Source organism: Leucopleurus acutus, assembly GCF_964270905.1.
Source record: "Leucopleurus acutus genome assembly, chromosome: 6".
Lineage (NCBI taxonomy): Eukaryota > Metazoa > Chordata > Mammalia > Artiodactyla > Delphinidae > Leucopleurus > Leucopleurus acutus.
In genome coordinates this window covers 48,760,259-48,781,659 of record NC_139149.1, presented here as the reverse complement: position 1 = coordinate 48,781,659, position 21,401 = coordinate 48,760,259, and the positions used below count along the sequence as shown (strand labels likewise).

The window sequence follows — 21,401 nt, the reverse complement described above, 5'->3', positions numbered from 1 at the left end:
GGAAAGAGATACTAGATAGGTGGTGCAGAGCACTGACAGTGATACTTTTACATTAATTACGTGGCTTTTTTCCCCTAAGAATGATATTCACGAACATGTAAAATTCTGAGATACATTTCTGAAAATATTTCCCATAATTCCATTATATGATCATTTGAAATACTTACCTTCCTGTCTGCTTCAACATATCCAACATCTTGGCTTGGAACACTGGATCGACTGCCTCCACACTAACACCCTGATTTAGAAAGAAAGCAAAACGATTAGCTTCTATAACAATGAGAAAAAAAATTATATTATAAGATAAATGAACAAAAAGCTACTGCCTAAAAACCTGTGTATATTATTTTGGGATACCAAAATAAGTTAATAGGTTTTGATATCCATATTTGATACCCACTCATGTCATTCAATTATAAACCATACATCAATAAAACTTTTTAAATTGCCAAGTACCAAGAAAACCAAAAAATTGCCAAGTACCATACTGCTGTTAGCTAATGAGTTAAGATAGTTTTTTTTTTTTTTCTTTTTTTGAGTTAAGATAGATAGTTTTTAGGCTCCTTTAAAAGAGTTTATGGGGGCTTCCCTGGTGGCGCAGTGGTTGAGAGTCCGCCTGCCAATGCAGGGGACACGGGTTCGTGCCCCGGCCCGGGAAGATCCCATATGCCGTGGAGCGGCGGGGCCCGTGAACCATGGCCGCTGAGCCCGCACGTCCGGAGTCTGTGCTCCGCAACGGGAGAGGCCACAACAGTGAGAGGCCCACCTACCAAAAAAAAAAAAAAAAAAAACAAACAAAAAAAAGAGTTTATGGCCATGACTAATGTGTGTGTGTATATATACACACACCAGAAATACCAAATAAGTGAACCAACTATTTTTTGGTTAGATCAGTCTAGGCAAGCATACTTCCTAACGTCATCCTCTGATAACTGATAAGCACTAGGCCTCTTCCATCTCATCTGAAGTTCAACAAATATTGTGCTATTATAATAATCAACAGTTCAAGTTGGTTTTTTTTCCTTCAGTAATATAAACACCTTGAGGAAGGAAAATAATTTAATAGTTTTTCAGAGTTGTTTTTATTTGTTTTTTGGTTGGCTGAGTTGGGAGGGGAGGACGTTCAGTGCTTTAGTTAGGACTACTTGGTAGATTAGGCAATTGGAGGGAAATATATACATTTGAATATTACCTCAAATATAACAGCATTCTCAAAATATTCCCCACAAGAGGCAATCTGCAACCAAGTCTTTTAAATGCTGCATTATTTTGCTAGTTCAACCAAAAGAAAATTTTAGGACATGGAAGAATTAAAGGCATTCATATTATCTCTCCAGTGATAGATCACTGCCATTATAGCTCCCTCAAGGTTTTCCTCTAACATCAGGAATTTAAGTCTAATCTACCTAAACAAACCAGTTAACATAAGCACTTCTTCCCACCAAAATAAACAGTATTTTGAATTCTAATTGAGAGTGCATCCTCAAGAACAGGGGTATACAATCTACTGCCTACAGCCTAAGAATGTTTTTTAACATTTTTAAAGGGTGGTTTAAAAAAAAAACAAAACAAGAATATGAGACAGAGACATATGTCTTTACAGAAAAAGTCTGCTAACTCTTGGGCTAGAAGAAAAACTTTCCCACTCTACTACAGAGAATGAACATGGGGATCAAACATTCTATTTTATATTGTCAAACAAGCACTTGTAGTACAAGGAAATAAAGGATATTAAAACTTAAGAACCCTTTACTACAATGGATATCCACATACGGACATTCATCAGACGAATATACATATTATATTTTCTTAGGCAAGTAGATGAGAAGGATATATGTGTTATTTTTTGGAAGGTAAGTAAATGGTTATTGTTTTTTGGCTATTAAAAAAAATCTAAATACACATCTATCTACAAGTCCAATGCATTAAACAAAACAACAAAACAAAACAAAAAACTCCCACAAAGAACAATGCATTTTAAATGCATTAAAGTAGAGGACTTTCAAAATGTGTATGCAGTACGGTTCGTCTATTAACAAATTACCATGCGAAAAAGCCAAAAAGAACTAAAGTTTGTCATGGTTTTTTGGTTTTTTTTTTAAACTTAACATTTTGAATAGGAAAAGCTTAAGAGTCATTTATCACCATACACAGAACATTTTAAAAAGGGTGATATTTCAAAACAATAAAAACAAAACATGAGGACTAGATAATGTAGGTGAGTTGAAACTCTAATTAAGAGTGTCTCTGGGGGCTTCCCTGGTGGCGCAGTGCTTGAGAGTCCGCCTGCCGACGCAGGGGACGCCGGTTCATGCCCCGGTCCGGGAAGATCCCACATGCCACGGAGCGGCTGGGCCCGTGAGCCATGGCCGCTGAGCCTGCGTGTCCGGAGCCTGTGCTCCGCAATGGGAGAGGCCACAACAGTGGGAGGCCCGCGTAAAAAAAGAGTGTCTCTGAAATCTTTTGAACCAAGTGTTCAAACTAATCAAACTAGTAACCTACTATTTTAAGGTAACTAACTTATAAATCCAGTACACTATGCTAGTTAAAGCTGAAAGAACAAGTAAAGGCATTAAATGTTAGCATCACTCAATTTGTGGATCTACAGGGAATTCATAATGCATTTAAAAGATCAATGATTTGATTCAATACAGTCTAAAAATTTCTATCATTAATCTTATAATGAATTTTTCTATCAGAAAGAGAAAATTACAATATGATGAGAGTTATTTTACACAGGAAAAGAAAAAAGAAACACGTTTACTTGCAACAGGCAACCAAAAAAGTACTCACTGTTCCTGACTGTGGCATAGCAAACACGTCAATCACTCTGACGGTGTAATCATCAACAAATTCTCCAAGCATCAGACCCATAACTTCCATTGGAACCCCAGCACGACCATGTTTTAACATCTGTAAAGAGGAAGATATATAGACACAAAGCTTTGAGATCTTTGGACCCATCCCCCTTTTTAAAATTAATAACTTAATTGTGTTTCAGTGGAAATAAAACACTCTATTTTATACATGCACCTAAAACAACAGCTTATGTGTGAGAGGGTTAACGTGAAAAATATTCCGAAGTAAAAGAGAGAAAGCAGCTGTACTCTCTGAAGCAAGTAACTCCATTCAACACTTACTTTTAACAGTGCCAGGGAAGAGATATAGACTTGTTCTGCTGTGTCCACTGCAGGAGCATCTGTAGGTGGGCCCTAGAAACAAGCATACAAATCATTATAAATACAAAGAACTTATGAGTTTAAAATTAAAGTTACAAGTTATTTAAACATGATTGTTTTAAAAGAGTTTAGGGGAAACATGGTAAGTATTCAGCTACAACACAATCAAAACAAGCTTATAAATATCAAACCTGTAGAAAACATCAAACTTAGTACTCAGGTAAGTGTCCAATGGACAGAATGCTTGAAGCTTTCAGCGATGCTAATTTACCTCCACTACAAAATAACTGTAATGCACCAATTAGCTATGTTTCTTACCCCAACGTGAATGTAAACTGATTAACTGAAGGACCAACACGAACAGTAAATTCTCTGAGCCTGATTTTCAGCTAAAGACAGCATGTAGATTAGGGCTATGGGATCTCTGCAGAAACTTAGGTATGGGGGGGGGGGGTGAGGGGCGGAGAAGACTTCTAATCCCTAGGTGAAAGAGCTGTGAACAACATGCTCTTCACTTCACCTGATGAAGTTGTTCCCCTCCCCTATACAACATCAAATTTAACACAACTGCCCCAGATGTGAACAAACTGGTTGAGACTGGTATAGCTAACATGAAAATACTTCCAAATCCTGACAACTACCTTTAAAACAAATATTACTATTAATCTTATTACAGCCTAAGAAGATACTATGTTTCCCCCTAAGGATTCTATCTTCTTCATCAAAATCACCAAACCACTATTTAGTGTAACATTCTGCCACACAAAGTAATTTAGATATAGTCCTTACCCTCAAGATGACTACAATCTTATAAATTTAATTCTGCCCCAATCAGTGCACATGGAAAGCTTCTTGTTTTTTAATACTGAGCAGTCCTGGGAAACTAAAATGCGATGTGACTTTTTTTTTTTTTTTCCCCCGGTACGCGGGCCTCTCACTGCTGTGGCCTCTCCCGTTGCGGAGCACAGGCTCCGGACGCTGCAGGCTCAGAGGCCATGGCTCATGGGCCCAGCAGCTCCGCGGCATGCGGGATCCTCCCGGACCGGGGGACAAATCCGCGTCTGCTGCATCTGCAGGCGGACTCTCAGCCACTGCGCCACCAGGGTAGCCCGAGAGATGTGACTTTTAATTGCCAGGTCCTGTTTTGCTTAAAGTTCCCTTTCCTCAACAATAACTCTATTACAATTACATAATGAACATGTTAGCTATCTAAATTGTAAGTCAATATTCTATCTTGCTTTCATGGATTTGCTTATTACTAAAATTAAAAAATTGCTTTACTCATTACATTTCACACTTATAGGTCTGTGTGTACTTTGTGCTTCTTGTCTATTTATATGCCAAATTCTGTGATGTTTTGTTTAAAAGCTCATAATACTTACTGGAAGCACTGAGTATGAAAAGTTTTCTCTAAATATAAGCATCACATACAAAAACTACCTCTATTTCCTTATATACAAAGTGGTGAGAAAAATAAAATCCTTCAAATTTTATGTTTAAAAATACATGTCAGATAACATATTTTAAAAAGGAACGAATTCTTCATTGTTATCACCTAATGCAGCTTTGCTGCTTGCCTTTCAAATAGATATGAAAATTCTAAGGTAAGCTAAAGTGCTATCATGCCAAAACATTTGTTGAGGTCACCACATAAAACAAGATAATTTTGTTGATATGACAATTTTATTCATCTAATTAAGAAAGTTAAAAAAGTTTAAGAAAAAAGAGAAGAAATAGTAAATTAGTTGTCACAAGATGTTTTTGGGGAAATAATACCCTAAGGTCAGGATAATGAACACTGTATTCATAAAAGTTATTTCCTAATTCAGAACAACTTAAAAAATGCCCATGACAAAAGTTAAAACTGATATCTAGGCTAGAGTTATTAATACAGCCTTTCTCAATGTGCCAGGAAATACTTATTAAGAAAAAAAAAGAATAGGGAAATAAAACATCACATCATCACCAAAATGCATTACTGACAAAGTTCAAAAACTATTTCTGCCAAAATGCATTACTGACAAAGTTCAAAAACTATTTCTGCCATCAATGAAAGAAGAAACACTGTTTTGTTCAGCATTATATATATCCAGTACCTAGCAAAGTGCCTGGCACACAGAACTCACTAAGTATTGGTTGGAAAAAAAGAATGAACAAGTTAAGGTAGTGCAAACCAATGGAACAGGAAGGGAAAATACCCACCAGTTACCCTGGGAGAGAGAACAAGCCATATGCAAGCAAGTACAAAGATCGCTAGCTCCTCTCTCACTATGTTCTTCTGGTTCAGAAACATACTAACAGAAAACCATGTAGCTGGCTTCTCTATTGTTGTTTCTTGAGACAGCAGCCAGTGATATTTCCTGTTACCCTTCTCACTCTATTACTACTGTTTCTTGATCTAGTTAGAATAAATTTCCCAGAAAACAACTTGACAAGAAGTAGAGAAGGGTTTGTAGCAGTGAACTGCAACCTAAAGAAAAAAAAAAAAAGAGTAATCCATGTAAAACACTGTCTATGGAACATGTGTTAAGGATCTCTAGAGCAGATGCTATCATTTTTCTATCATCATGCTCACCTGTTCAGAATAGCACACAACCAGGCAATGAAGAAAACCCCATTAAATATCCTGGAAACTGAGCTAAAACAGTTATGTAAGAGCCAGTACAGCTGTAGATCAAAGATGACCTGAGTTGAGAAAACTGTGGAGCAATGTACAATTTACATACATTGCCTTTCAGCAAACACTCCTGAGGAATAGCATTCAGATAATTCAAAGAGAGGAAAGTCATTTAAAAATAGGAATCATATACAAAATTCTGGAAAACTATTTGGCACCAGCAGAATACAAGACGATTTCTTATCTTTGAAATAGAACACTGGAGGATAGACCAAGATGAAAAGATGAAAAACAGTTAAGAATTAAAGTTACACTGGAGTAAACAAGGGTAAAAATAACACTATGACAAGTTTAATTCAGTGATACAGAACATAAACTTTTGAAGATGTCTTAGAATGTAGAGTAAAAAAGTTACAGATGAAAACTATTAAAAATATAATACTAGAGGAGAAAGGAAGGAGATGTAAGCTAAGAAATACAGTTGATCCTAAGAATAAAATAAGAAATGGAAAGCATCAATAAGACAAAGCTGACGAAAACTTTCTTGAATGAAAAACAATTCAACTTTTGCATCACTAAATGTCAGGCAATAATCAATGAAGAAAAGTGTTATATACATTGTAAAGTCTTAGGTAAATCTTAATACATGAATAAAGCAAAATTTCTAAAACCATACAAATAGAAAAACTACATAACCTGAAGAAAAAAATGCACCTCAGTTGACTTTGAATTTCTTTGCAACATTAAATGGCAGAAAACAATGAAACAAAGTTTCAGACTTTTAAGAGAGATACCCTGTGGAGTCAAAAACATTACACTCTATGAAAAAAAAAATGTCTAAAGGCCCACAAATATATTACTATATACACAAGGGCTCAGACAATATGATTCCATGTATCTTCCTTCAAAGAACTTTTTGAATAAATGATCCAGTTGAGACCCCACAAATCAAAAATAGAAAATTAAAAATGGAAAAGCCATTATACAAAACGATTTGTTAAGACCACTGAAAGCAGTTAAAAACAGAGAGAGCTAAATAACATAAATAACCAGGGTTCAAAACCACAGATCTCACCCAATAACTATATAGGGCAATGGAGAGAAACGAAGTATACAAAACTCTCTGTTTGACATATAGGAGGGGAAAAAAGAGATCTGTTTAAGTGTTGACTTAGACTATCACAGAAATATGGATTTGAGAGTCTTTTGAACAAATTTAAAGTAACCACAATAAACATTAAAACTGAATATACACCTTACCAAATCTCTGAAGAAGAAAAAGCTAACACAACACTGACAATAAAAAATATGAAATGAAAATGAAATGGAAAAATATAAATGAGGTATAAATGAGGTAAAGTCCCCTGTTAAAGTCCTTCTATAATGGGTTTAAAATGGAAATTCATGTATATGCTGCTTACAAATAAGAATTAAAACAAAACAAAAGGATTGGAGAGATTTGTCAGTGACATAGCTATTTCTTTTTGCAAAAGAAGCCACAATGGCCACTATATTTTACTTACCTTGCCTTTCTTCAGTGATGTGTTACATTAATAGATTTCCTAGTATTAAACCACCTTTCCAGGATAAATTGTTCAAGTTTAATTTACTATTTTTATACTAAAATTTAAAATATATTTATACATAATTTTTATTTATATTACTATATATATTATTATGAGTGAGGCTGACCTGACATTTTCTTTTTTTCTGTTAAATTTGTCAGGTTTTGATATCATTATGCTAGATGTATAAAATGAATTGGAAAGTTTTACAACTTCCCATTTTCTATGTTGTAATACAATGTATATATACTAAATTATCTATGTCTTCAGATTTAAATTTGGACAAGTTCACTAATGAAACATTTGGCTCTGACGCTGATTTTGGAGCTAATTTTTATAACATCTGCAGTGGTATTAATAAATTCGGGTTACCTGTCTTGAAACTAGATGGAATATTATATTGTTCCAGAAAGTTTCATTTCATTTAGATTCAAAGTTATTACCATAGAATCGAACATATTCTACTTTATCTTTTCTTTTTTAACTGTTCAGTATGGAAAACATTTAAAACTAAATTTGTTTCTCCATGTCACATTATCACTACCCAGATAGATCAATGATTTACATTAAAAAAAAATCAAATCATAACCAAAACCATGAAAAAAATATTGGTGAAGGGAACACCTCCTAATTCATTCTATGAGGCAAGCCAGCATTACCCTGATACCAAAACCAAAGACACTACAAGAAAAGAAAACTACAGACAGACCAGTATCTCTTATGAACATCGATGCAAAAATCCTTACAAAATACTAACAAACAGAACTCAGCAGCATATTCAAAGGACTATCTATACACATGACTGAGTGGGATTAAAACTTGCAATGCAAGGATGGTTCAACAAACAAAAACTGGCCAATGTAATACACCACATCAACAGAATGAAGGGGGAAAAAAAACCCCACATGATCATCTCAATTGATGCAGAAGAAGCATTTGACAAAATTCAACACTCTTTCATGAAGAAAACACTCAACAAACTAGGTATAGAAGAAAACTACCTCAACATAATAAAAGCCATAGATGAAACAACCACAGTGAACATAATGTCCCATGTTGGTGAAAGACTGAAAGCATTTCCTCTAAGATGGGGAACAAGGCAAGGATGCCTGCTTTCACCACATCTATCCAACATAGTATCGGAAGTTCTAGCCAGAGCAATTAGGCAAGAAAGAGAAATAAAAGGCACTCAAGTTAGAAAGGAAAATTTCTCTGTTTGCAGATGATATGATCTTATACAAAGAAAAGCCTAGGGCTTCCCTGGTGGCGCAGTGGTTGAGAGTCCGCCTGCCGATGCAGGGGACACAGGTTCGTGCCCCGGTCCGGGAAGATCCCACATGCTGCGGAGCGGCTGGGCCCATGAGCCATGGCCACTGAGCCTGCGTGTCTGGAGCCTGTGCTCCACAACGGGAGAGGCCACAACAGTGAGAGGCCTGCGTACCACAAAAAAAAAAAAAAAAAAAAAAAAAGAAAAGAAAAGCCTAAAGAATCCACAAAAAGGACATTAGATCTAATAAGTGAATTCAGTAAAGTAGCAGGATACAAAGACAACATTCAAAAAACCATGCAATTCTACATACAAATAATGAACAATCTGAAAAAGTCTGAAAAAGATATTACAAAAATAATTTCATTTACAATAGCATCAAAAAGAATAAAATACTTGGAATTAACCAAGAAGATGAAAGTCTTATACAATGAAAACCACAAAATAATGCTGCAAGAAATTAAAGAAGACATAAATAAATGGAAACACATCTCATGTTCATGGACTGGAAGACTTAATATTGTTCAAATGTCAAAACTACTCAAAGTGATCTATGGATTCAAAGCAATCTCTGTCAAAATTTCAATGACAACTTTTGCAAAAATAGAAAACCCATCCTAAAATTCATATGGAATCTCAAGGGACCCTGAACAGCCAAACAATCTTGAAAAAGAACAAAACTGGAGGACTCAGACTTCCTGATTTCAAAATTACTACAAAGCTACAGTAATCAAAACAATGTGGTATTGGCATATAAACAGACACATAGACCAATGGAACTGAACAGAGAGTTCAGAAATAAACCCTTGCATATATGGGTCAAATGATTTTTTAATAAGAGTGTCAAGGGTGTCAAGACAATATTTGCAAATTATATATCCAAAATACATAACGAACTCCTAAAACAACCAAAAACCTGATTTAAAAATGGGCAAAGGATTTGAATAGACATTTCTCCAAAGAAGATATATAAATGGGCAGTAAGCACATGAAAAGATGCTCAACATCACTAATCATTAGAGATATGCAAATCAAAACTACAAGGAGATACCACCTTACACCTATTAGTATGGCTACTAATAAAAAACAAAACAAAACAGAAAACAAGTATTGGCAAGGATGTGAAGAAATGGAAAACCTCATGCACTGCTGGTGGGAATATAAAATGGTACAGCCACTGTGAAAAACAGTATGGTGGTTTCTCAAAAAGTTAAAAATTGAATACTGTAAGATCTGGCAATTCAACTTCTGGGTATATAACCCCCCGAAATGAAAGCAGGTTCTCAAAGAGATGTCTGTACACCAATGTTCACAGCAACATTACTCACAAGAGCTAAAAAGTAGAAGCAACCCAAGTGTCCACCAATGGATGAATGGATAAGCAAAATGTGGTATACACATACACAATGGAATATTATTCAGTCTTAAAAAGGAAGGAAATTCTGCAATATGCTACAACATGGATGAACCTTGAGGACACTATGCTAAGTCAAACAGCCAATCAAAAATGACAAATACTGGGCTTCCCTGGTGGCACAGTGGTTGAGACTCCGCCTGCCGATGCAGGGGACGCGGTTCATGCCCCGGTCCAGGAGGATCCCGCATGCCATGGAGCGGCTGGGCCCATGGGCCGTGGCCACTGGGCCTGCACATCCGAAGCCTGTGCTCCGCGGCGGGAGAGGCTACAGCAGTGAGAGGCCCATGTACCGCAAAAAAAACAAAACAAAACAAACAAAAATCATAAAGACAGAAAAATATAATGATGGCTGCTAGGGGCTGCATGGAGGGGAGTATGGAAAGTTACTGTTTACTAATGGATAATATTTCAGTATAACTAACTAACTAACTAAATAAATTTGACCTGGGCGAGGAAATACATTCTAGTTACAAACCCAACTGAACAAAAAAAATATACAAAACTGACAATATAATCTAAAATTTCTGAATACAGGCATACCTTGGAGATACTATGAGTTCAATTCCAGACCGCTCCATTATAGTGAATATTACAATAATGAAAGTCACATGAATTTTTTGGTTTCTCAGTGCATATAAAAGTTATGTTTACACTATACTGTTGTCTACTAACTGTGCAATAGCATTATGTTTAAAAAAACAATGTACATACCTTAATTTAAAAATACTTTAATGCTAAAAAAAATGCTAACCATCATCTGAGCCTTCAGTGAGTCATAATCTTTTTGCTGGTGGAGGGTTTGAAATATTGAGAAGTACCAAAACATGACACAGAGACACGAAGTGAGCAAATGCTGTTAGAAAAATGGCACCAACAGATTTGCTGGATGCAGGGTTGCCACAAACCTTCAATTTGTAAAACACAATTATCTGCAAAGCACAATAAAGTGAAGCTCAATAAAATCAGGTATACCTGTACTAAAAAAGTTAAAAGGAAAAAAAAAAAAACCTGAAAAAATAGTTGTACATTTATGACAAAAAGTCAATACCCAAGTTAACGAAATACTAAAATCTTAATGGAAACATGGGCAAAGAATATAAAGCAACTAATTACATAAGAAATAATGAAATAAATATGAAAAGTATTCAACCTCACTAGTTGACCTCCTTTAATTAAGAAATGCCAATTAACACATTAAGACATTGTTGTTGCTGTTGTTTTCCTATCAAACAAGCTTTACAATGCCCAATTTTGGAGCGGTTGTGATAAAAGAGACACTCTCAGCACTACTGGTGGAAACGTGGATTAGTACAAACTATCAGAAAAGCAACTGAGCAATGTATATCAAGAGCATTACAACTGTACAAACTTTTTAACCCGCTTTTGCACTCCTAGAAATTATTTAAGTAAATAAACAGTGATGTTTGCTTGAACCAGAATATTCATGATACTTCTTTTAATAATGCAGATAAACCTAAGAACAAATAACAACCAATAATTTAAAAATATTGTTGAAAGCTCCTTTCTCTGAGATCTCAGATGACTCTAGCCATCTTAATCAGCAATATTACCTTAAGTTAAAAGTACCCTAGCTTGGGCTTCCCTAGTGGCGCAGTGGTTGAGAGTCCGCCTGCCGATGCAGGCGACACGGGTTCGTGCCCTGGTCCGGGAGAATCCCACATGCCGCAGAGCGGCATGCTGTGAGCCATGGCCGCTGAGCCTGTGTGTCCGGAGCCTGTGCTCCGCAATGGGAGAGGCCACAACAGTGAGAGGCCCGCGTACCGCAAAAGAAAAAAAAAAAAAAAGTACCCTAGCCTGCTGCTATATTGAATATTTTTAACTTACAATATTGAAGGAAACTTCCCTTAATTTAAAAAGAAAGCTAATAAAAAGGAGTATGGCTGTGAAGTACATTCACATGGAGGCAGATTCCTCTCCCATCCTGAAGGCCATGATAACAAACAGAGGTAAATTAGGAACTAACCTATAAGACACCACACAAGTTTCAACATTTACCAGTGCAAAGTATTTTAGAGCACTGAACCATGAGGTCTTTTTATGGTTGGCTCCTGACTGTATGTAAAGGATTCTACTCCAGAGTTCTTCACTCTCAGAATCTGAGCTACCAAGTACGGAAAAGTGACTTAAAGTCATGATATATAGGAAATATTCCAAAGAACTTAATAAAGCTTGGAAAAGACAAGATACAAAACAACTGTCTTCAAATATATGAAAAGCTGTCAGACAAAGTTCAGACTAATAGCTCTCAAAGTGCAGTCCCTAAACCAGATGCACCAGCACCACCTGGGAATTTGTTATAAACACACATTCCTACTGAATCAGAAATTCTGGGGGCAGAGCCCAGAAATCTTGGTTTAGAAAGCCCTCCAGGTGATTCTGATGCTTGCTAAAATTTGAGAACCACTGATTTAGACTATATAATTTGTAGAACTATGGACTAATGGAATGAAGCTATGGGGAGATTGAATTTGGCTTCAATATAAGAAAAATCTTGTATTGGTCCAAGCTATCTAAAGAAGAGCTCCAGTTAATGAGTCCCCTGTAACTGGAGTTATGCAAACATAAGTGGTTCATATTGGGGAAAATGTTACAGAGGGGTTCAAATATTTGATGACTAATTAAATCAGATGATTTTTTTTTAAGGGTTCCCTCCTCACTTAGTAATACTACCAATCATCATATTATTTCCTAAGGGAGACATCTCAAATTAAACATCTTCAAAAATCAAACTCACCATGTTTCTCTACAAACTAACCTTCCCAACTCATAATTATCTTGAGTCTCAAACTAGAAACCTAGGCAAAATTTTCATTTACTCTCCTTCAGTCCTTATAGTCAATATATCACCAAGTTTTATCAATTCTTTGTTATTCTGCAGTGTGACAGAGATTTTTAAAATACTCATTTTTGGGGAAAGAGTTTCAAGAAAATACCATCCATAGAGTTCACTCCTAGTTAAGTAAGTTTGGGATATAATGAATATCTACCCTACCCCCCAAATTTATGTTGTATGTTAGAATATTAGAGGCTCTAAGAAAAATCCTGGAGTGGAAAACATCTGTTTGTCTTTGTTTAACCTGAAGTTCTCCGATTCATTCCATGGTCCACATGGTCTTCTCAGAGAAAATCTGGACTTTCTTTTTCAGGCTCTGAAAAAATTTATCATTTTTCAAATGTGAGGCAGAGATCAAGCCCAGGCTCCAAATAATATTTAAGTATTTACCATGTGCCTAGTACTACAGCTGTATGGTTAAATGAAGGCTTCAAGAAGCTTATAATGTAAATGGAAAGGCAGACAAAACACACATTGGCACAGATCATCAGGACTGAAATGCAGTCTCTGACTTCTAGCCATGTGGCCTTTCCACTACAGCATACCATCCCTTTTTCATATGCCCAAATATACTTTTATTCTGGAAGCTTAGTTCCTTTCCATTGTTTACAATTTTAGAATCCTCTTCCACCTGGAGCCATTTCCTACTAAAGAAAATGGAAATAAGTCTTGGGATGCTCTTCCTACCTAAAAGCAGTTAGTATGCCCACTAAGAACGGGGAACACTTCTGGGCCTCCCTTTATTTTCTGAAGTCTAGATGGGCACAGGGGGCTTGGCTGACCAAAAGGCACTACTGAATTTACTTATAACATAGTATGTACACTACTGTGAAAACAAAAATATGCCTTTTTATTAAAATATACTGTAGGAAACAAGTTACACAACATTTGGGGCTTTTTTTTTTTAATCACAGCATACAAATGACAGAAAAATAATAAGGCAAGCACAGTTCACAAACATATCACCTTATTCAAACAATTAAATCATGGTTGTACATATGTCAGCACACCAAATTATTTGAGTATCACTTTAATGTATTTTAAAGAACTGAGTAAATATGCACAACAACAAAAGTAGGACACTAGTTCATTACAGAAGCAGAGATATCAAGTAAGAATTTTCAAGATACTTGACGTGCAAGATGGCTATACCCTAGGCAAATAAAGATATCGAGGTATAGCTCTATATCAAATGTTAAATAACTTAAGAAAAAACACGTGTGAGTCAGGGGATTCAAGGAGGAGAAATGTACAGAGTAGGAGCAGTCAGGGTAATGAAGTGGTAATGGGCACAGAAAGGGACTTCCAGGATTGGGAGGTGCCACCCAGGAAAAGAGATATAGGATGGTTTTTATTCCTCACCCACAGAAAGTTTCCACGTCCCTTTACCCCTGCCCTCATGTCTCATATTTATAATCCTATGACTTTAATGAGAAACAAAAGATTTCACAAGTAGAAAGTGATACAAACTTTAATGTTAGATTTAAATCAACTACTGTTAGTCTATGTTTACATTCAACTAAAATGGGCATATGGTGATCACATACAATGACAAATTACATGTGTTCCATTCACAGGATGAAAAAAATTTGAATAAATGTACAGAATTTGAATTACTTTCAAATACCTTTCATTTATTGAGAATTTATTATGTTTAAGAAACTAAAGAAAAAAGAAACTAAGCTAAATGCTGGGTAAACTACAGTAAAAAACTATACAGTGATATAAATCAAATGAAAACCTGGGCCCAAATATTTTTTGAATTTCAAAAATTGGCTTAGGCTGTTATTATTCTAAAAAATAAACAATGAAGAAAAAATGTTTCTGATGTTTAATCAACAGCATAACTCTAAAATTACCAACTTACATGGTGTTTGAACTATTCAAGTTAACTCTATTGACCTTATAACAACTATCTAACCACCATAATAAACAAGTACAGAAAGTCATTTTTTTTAAAGATTGAACATGACGTAACTTAAACTCCAAGGTTCTTTAAAAACAACTATGAGAATAACTGAAGGTACTTTTATAACTAAAGTGGTATTACGCAAAAGAAAAAATAAAATAAAAAACTAAAGAAAACTGGTCTGTATTTCACAAAAAGCACACACACACATCACTGACAACAAATAAGTAAAATAAGAAATATATGAATGTTCTACAACTTTATAGTCTACTGTTAACTTAAATGAATGTAACAATTTGAAAATTAGAATATGATTTAGTTATATATTTCTGTAAAAAAACATGGAACTAAAATGCACATACCCCTCATACAAATAAGAAACTGAAATAATTACTTTTGCTATATAAATCCACAATGCTCAAATCCTACAGGCACAACTTTGAAATCACTTAAGTAAGTGCCTAACTCTTTAAAATAAGTTTGTTTAAAATGAGGTAGGGGGGAATCCATACCTTTAAACTGACTAAGAGTATAAGTTAGCTATCTAACAGAACTGCAGGGTAAAATAGGTGAGCCATAGGCACAAGCAGTGTGACTGACCTTTATACATACATGAAAATCTACCTAACCAGTGATATAATACCTATCAGGGACCCCACAAGGCCATCAAACTTACCTCTGTACAATGAGTTTTATCTGTCACATTTAGTAAAACAGAAATTATCATCCAGGTCCACAAATTTTAAATGTGGTAAAATTAAATGAGACATCAGTTGTTTTTTTGTGTTTTTGTGGGTTTTTCCCCCCCATTTAGAAGGTTAAAATCTGATCCAGCATAAAAGGCTGTGACTTTTACTTGGGCAGCCCTTGTTGACTAAGTGTTAAAAAAAAAAAGGCATTTGCCATTATAACAGGATAAAAACTAATGCCTCAAAGTGTTACCTACTCAGGCCTTTTAACAAATATGTTAACACTATTAGTTATATTACTCCACCTTTCTCTTAGTGTGAACTGGTATCAATTATTTAGCCAATTTTATAATGTTATTAAAGTACCTGCTGATTAAACATGAACCGAAGTGTCACTTAAAAAGAAATGTAAAATAAGTAGTATCACTGAACTGCAACACTCCAAAAAAACCCAAAAATATAAAGTTACCTTAGGAAATGACATAAAGCATTTCAAAATTTATTAAAAAGTTGTTCTAGGATTAAAATATTACCTGGACTTATTTATTTTTATAATGGCTGTTTTAAGGTATTTGGTCCTGCATTATAGAATTATTTTTAGAGGTCTGTTAAAATATTTTTCAACAAAGAGAAAGCAAGTTTTATTAACAAATGAAGGTGACTATATTTTTAAAAACAAAATAAAACCTAAACATATATTGGAAAGCTGACAGAAAATAATTCTTAATTTATGGTATGCAACATAACCCTCGACAAATTCTGTCAAAAAATTTAAAATCTGATGAAACCACCACCTTCAGTTTCCTCAGTTAATAACCCCTGAAGGGGAAAAAAAACCTGAACAGAAAATAAGCAAATTCAAACATTCACAAATAACTATCACTGTATTGTTTATCTCTTACCCAGCAAGGTAAGAAACAACCTTTTAATACTTTAATTTTGTGAGTATTAAACAACTAGTGTGAAAAACAAGCTGCATGTAAACTATTTCTACTGTCTGAGCTTCAATGACTAGCTGAGGCAACCTGTTATAGGAGGTGTTAATTGGCAATAGGAGTACAAGTCAGAAGCATGTTCCCCATAGTCCTAACCCAGCAAGGCTAGGTCATTAAAGTGGAAATGAATTCTTTCATGTCGACTTAACCCTTTCAATGCATGCTTTCAGCTGTTTTCTCTCTGTTAATTTTAAAAACTTGTTACTTTTTAGAGTTAAAAAAAAAAGTTCCCAAAAAAGGTCCTTTGGCTGACAGTTCCAATGACTACATTATTCCAGAAGAGAAGAACAGAGCAAGCTAATTGCATGGTAATACTGCAACTCTCCCCTCTGAAAAACATATAAACTAAATGTATTCTTATTTTAACTCTGAAAAAAGAAATAGGATATAGTGTTTAAAAATAGCTCAGAACCATTTAGCCACATAGGTTTTGATTTACATTTCTGTTTAAGATCCAAGGACTATCTCATGATGATAACTTAACCACCTTAACCTTGGGATAGAGTAGTAATAATTTTTTTATTTCCACAATGTCCATACAAGAATCCCCATTATGAAAATGTTTTGGAACATATATGAGATAAACACCTTTCTAATTAAGTTTCATTATTCTGATAAGGTGCACAGTCACAGCATATCCTGATGACTGGTTGCCAAAAAGCCAAAATTCCTTTTATAGCATGATTTCAGAGGTTTCCAGATGGCACATTAATTCTTTAAAAAAAAAAAAAAGAGACAAAAAGAAGGAAAGAAGAATAAGAATAGAAATGTTAAAATAATGATGCATTACTTTTGAAATACCTTATTTATAAATACTAATATTCTCATATAATAAGCATTATAGATATTTAAAACTCAACTATATAAATAACATTCTAAATATTACAATTTAAAAAATTAACATACATACGCTATATCTTTCATCACTAAGTAATCTTGGAAGTATTTCCTTTAATAAAAATATTATCAGAGGACATCCCTGGTGGCGCAGTGGTTAAGAATCCGCCTGCTAATGCAGGGGACACGGGTTCGAGCCCTGGTCCAGGAAGATCCCACATGTCACGGAGCAACTAAGCCCGTGCGCCACAACTACTGAGTCTGCGCTCTAGAGACACGAGCCACAACTTCTGAAGCCTGCGCGCCTAGAGCCCGTGCTCCGCAATACGAGAAGCCACTGCAATAAGAAGCCCGCGCACCGCAACGAAGAGCAGCCCCCTCTTGCCACAACTAGAGAAAGCCCACGCACAGCAACGAAGACCCAATGCAGTCAAAAAAAAAAAAAATCAGAGTAAGAACTAAACATTAGAAAATCTATAATGCTTAAAATTATGCCTTGTGATAAATCAATTAAAAAAATTACCAGCATGACAACAGAGACATAATTTCATCCACTGTTGTAACATAGCTGAGCTCTCAAGTAACTATAACCAACAATACGCTTATTAAAAACTTGATCAGCAAGGGCTTAGATAATAATGGGAAATTTAATGGTTGAGGATGTCAAAAAATAGAAATCATACATGCTACATTCCTACATCCTATTCTTTATTCTTTTCCTCCTTCTTTTCATTCGTCTCCTTCTTTCAAGCATTCCAATTATGACAAACTCAGTTCCTCCTCTCTGAAAACTGACTTTTTTCCCTAGGCTTACTCAGCTCCTCCAATACAGCAAACCTAAGTGGCCACCCTGGAGCCAATATTTTGAGAATATAAAAATTTCAGTGGGGAACAGGCAGTGGGGTAAGGCAAGGTAACAGTCGGGGAGAAGGGGAGATGACACCATTACTTGGTTACGAAGACACCTGATCAAAATAACATAGGGGCTGGCGGCCTAGTGAACAATGCCCAGCTGTGATATTTCTTTCTCTTTAAGACCACCCTTGATATTCACTTTGAAACATTTTCACCTACTTGAAAATGCGTGTGTATGTGTGTGTGTAAAAAATGCCATAAGCACCAACCACTTCAGACATTTTTGTGAAATCTGTCTTACCAGAACAAGGACCTACTGTCTCCCACTCTGGGTGACTTTCACTCTGCCCCGCAGCAATGAGAGAGGAACAAGCAGTGTTTAACTATCTCTGTTATAAAGAAGCATCATCCACAGAGGTTCGATTAGTCAAACTTCAGAAGCTGTAACTACAAACATTTAGGAGTGGCTAAAACATGCTATCTTTTATACTGGAAATAGGGTCCCGGAATCAAGCAGAACCTCTAAAGTCCTACAACAGAACATTAAGGCATCAGAACTGTTCCACAACAGACCCTACAATTGGCTTTGACTTTAAAGTTCTTACAGTCACCGGTGGCCCTTTCTCCTTTTATACTGTTCAACTATTTATGTATTTAAATTATAAAACATGTAAAATATAGTCAGCCACAAATAAACTGGTTATTTTGGGAAGCATTCATAATTAACTAAGTAGCTCATCTTTTAAAGTATAGTATGCAAAGTCATGTATGGAATGTTACACACACATATACAAAGAATGCATGCTTTTATTTATTCACTCAACAACCACAGACCTGAGAGCCCACTGCCATGTACTGGTTATACAAAGGTAAACAGGCCCCTGTCCTCAAAATGTTTACAAACCAGAAGGCAGGGAAGAAAAACTATAAAAGCACCACAAAAGCATGTATAGGGGGCAAAGAAGTCAGAGCTATGTATTTGATACAATTATCCCTTATACTAAGAATTGAAAAATATGTATAACTTTTCCAAGCAAAAAAAAAAAAAAAAAAAAAGAGAGGAGAGTGGCAAGGAAAGAAACTGACATTTAAAGGCACAAAGACATGAAACAGCAATCATCCTGTACATTACCATTCAAAGCTTTTTAAAAAATAAAATGGGCTGACTGAAGCATGGATTCTTAAGAAGCCAAACGTGAGTCAATACTGCTTCCATTTCAATGGGTGTTTTACTGAGGATGTGACTTTTTTTAAAGGTCATTTTTTTTCTTATCCACACTTTGCCTTTTATGAAAAATATCCAGCACTTCAGAATATAAATCAAACAGTTTGGAGTTCTCTGACATGCTTAAAAGAAATACACATTATAAGACAAGAGAGAAGATGGTGTGTTTTCCATACAAAATGCTTATAGTAATATGTAGTATATTTTTGGTTTATAGAAGTTCTACAAATATTATATCTGACTTATAGTCTTGAGGCCAAGGGCTATTTCTCTTTAACATATAGTTCTCAAAATAAAATATTTTTTCAACAAATATTTGTAAAAAGCTGATTACCTGACATCCAAGCAATGGGTATCCCTGGAAGAGAAGACAGAGTTCAAGACTAGTTGGATCACTGATCAGAGGAGCTTAGGGTTAAGTGGATGCTACTGTGACCAGCTTATTAGAGCCACTAAGCAGCCATAAAAGCCAGGCCCTAGAGGTATTAACACAGAACACTAATAACCTTGCCTGTTTGGGTGCATCTTGCTTTATATTTTTTCAAATATGATATTTATCTCATCTAATGAAAGAAGAGAAAGACCAAGGAACCATGTATTATATAAGAAAAAGTACCATATAGAGTAGAGGGAATCCAAAAATTGTCGGCATGGCTAGGAGAGAAAAAGGAAAAGGACTTGGGGAAACTGTATGTGCTACATACTGCGACATGAACTAGGTATATGATGAACCAATTACACGTGGTGCTAGTCCTTAAAATGTATGTAGGAGACAGATGGTTATACAAGTAAATATAAAATATATATATATATATAATTGTAATAGGGGTTTGGTACCAAAAAAATAGGAAAGAGAATAAGCCTTGGGGATATAATAAAAATAAAGCCTTATTTTCAAAGAGCCTCCCCAAAAAGCAAACAAGCAATGAACATGGAAGCCAGTGGTTCTTAAACCCTGTGTATTCCTCAGAATCACCTGGCGAGCTTAAAAAATTCTGATGCATGGACCCACCATCCGAGACTCTGATTTAAACTGCTCTGGGCTGAGTGATTCTAAAGTACAGCCAAGGTTGAGAACCACTGTTGTAAACTTATAAAGCAAAGATTTCCTTATTGCAAGGTTAATGAAATGACTGAGGTAAGTCTGCCCAGCTACCTGGCTAGGAATTTCAGAGGTCTACAGCCAACTGCCAAACATATCACATTCAATATTACTATAGGGTTTTATTATCATTTCAACTCAGTGAAATACAGAGGTTTTACAGTGTCACAGAAATATGAAATAAGGAGAGATTAATCAGGTTTGGAGACATCATGGGTGACGATTACTGCTATAGCCCTTCTCTCTGGAACATAATAGAACTGCATCTCCTTGATTGAAGTTAGATGTGAACATGTGACTTGCTTTAGCCCATGAGATGTAAGCAGAGGTGACCTGTCATTCCCGGTCAAAGCTTTTTAAGAGCCAGTGCTCAGTGATGATGTTCTATCAGCTTGAGTCCCAGAGTAAGGATGACACCACAGAATAGTACCCAGCTGACACAGCGTGAACAAAAAAAAAAACTTTGTAGTTTTAAGCGGTTGAAGTATAAGGGTTGTTGCTAAAGCATACCCCAGCCTTCCTCACTGACATAGTAATTAGTATTTAGTAAGTAGTAATTCATCAGACAAACAATGGAGGCAAAGGACATTCATTTAGAGAGAATTCCTTATACAAAGGCATGAATGAATGAGAAGAATGACATGGGACACTCGAGGAATTACAAAAAGATGCTCAATAAATAACTCTTCAATTTCTTCATAAATAAATGCAGTTTTGGCTTTTATTTTTTGATCACTATCTCACCCACTAACATGCCAAGCAAGGCATTCTGATGCCTCTCTGAGCCAAGCACACATGAAAATGCCAAAGGCAATCCTATGCTTATGTGGTCTCCGTTAAGAACTTTAGATCCCTTCTCCAGGAGGATAAGTATATCCAAAAGGCTGAAT

At 35.5% G+C, this 21,401-nt stretch overlaps 1 protein-coding gene across 1 annotated transcript in view; it reads right to left on the bottom strand.

Moving 5' to 3' along the window:
- Positions 1 to 21,401, bottom strand: part of PSMD14 (proteasome 26S subunit, non-ATPase 14) — a 95,608-nt gene that overhangs the window by 38,160 nt on the left and 36,047 nt on the right. The window contains exons 4-6 of the mRNA XM_082841791.1: positions 3,141 to 3,212; positions 2,794 to 2,913; positions 168 to 238 (exon numbers count right to left, since the gene is read on the bottom strand). Coding sequence (XP_082697917.1) covers positions 168 to 238; positions 2,794 to 2,913; positions 3,141 to 3,212 — 263 coding nt within the window. The remainder of the gene's footprint in view (positions 1 to 167; positions 239 to 2,793; positions 2,914 to 3,140; positions 3,213 to 21,401) is intronic.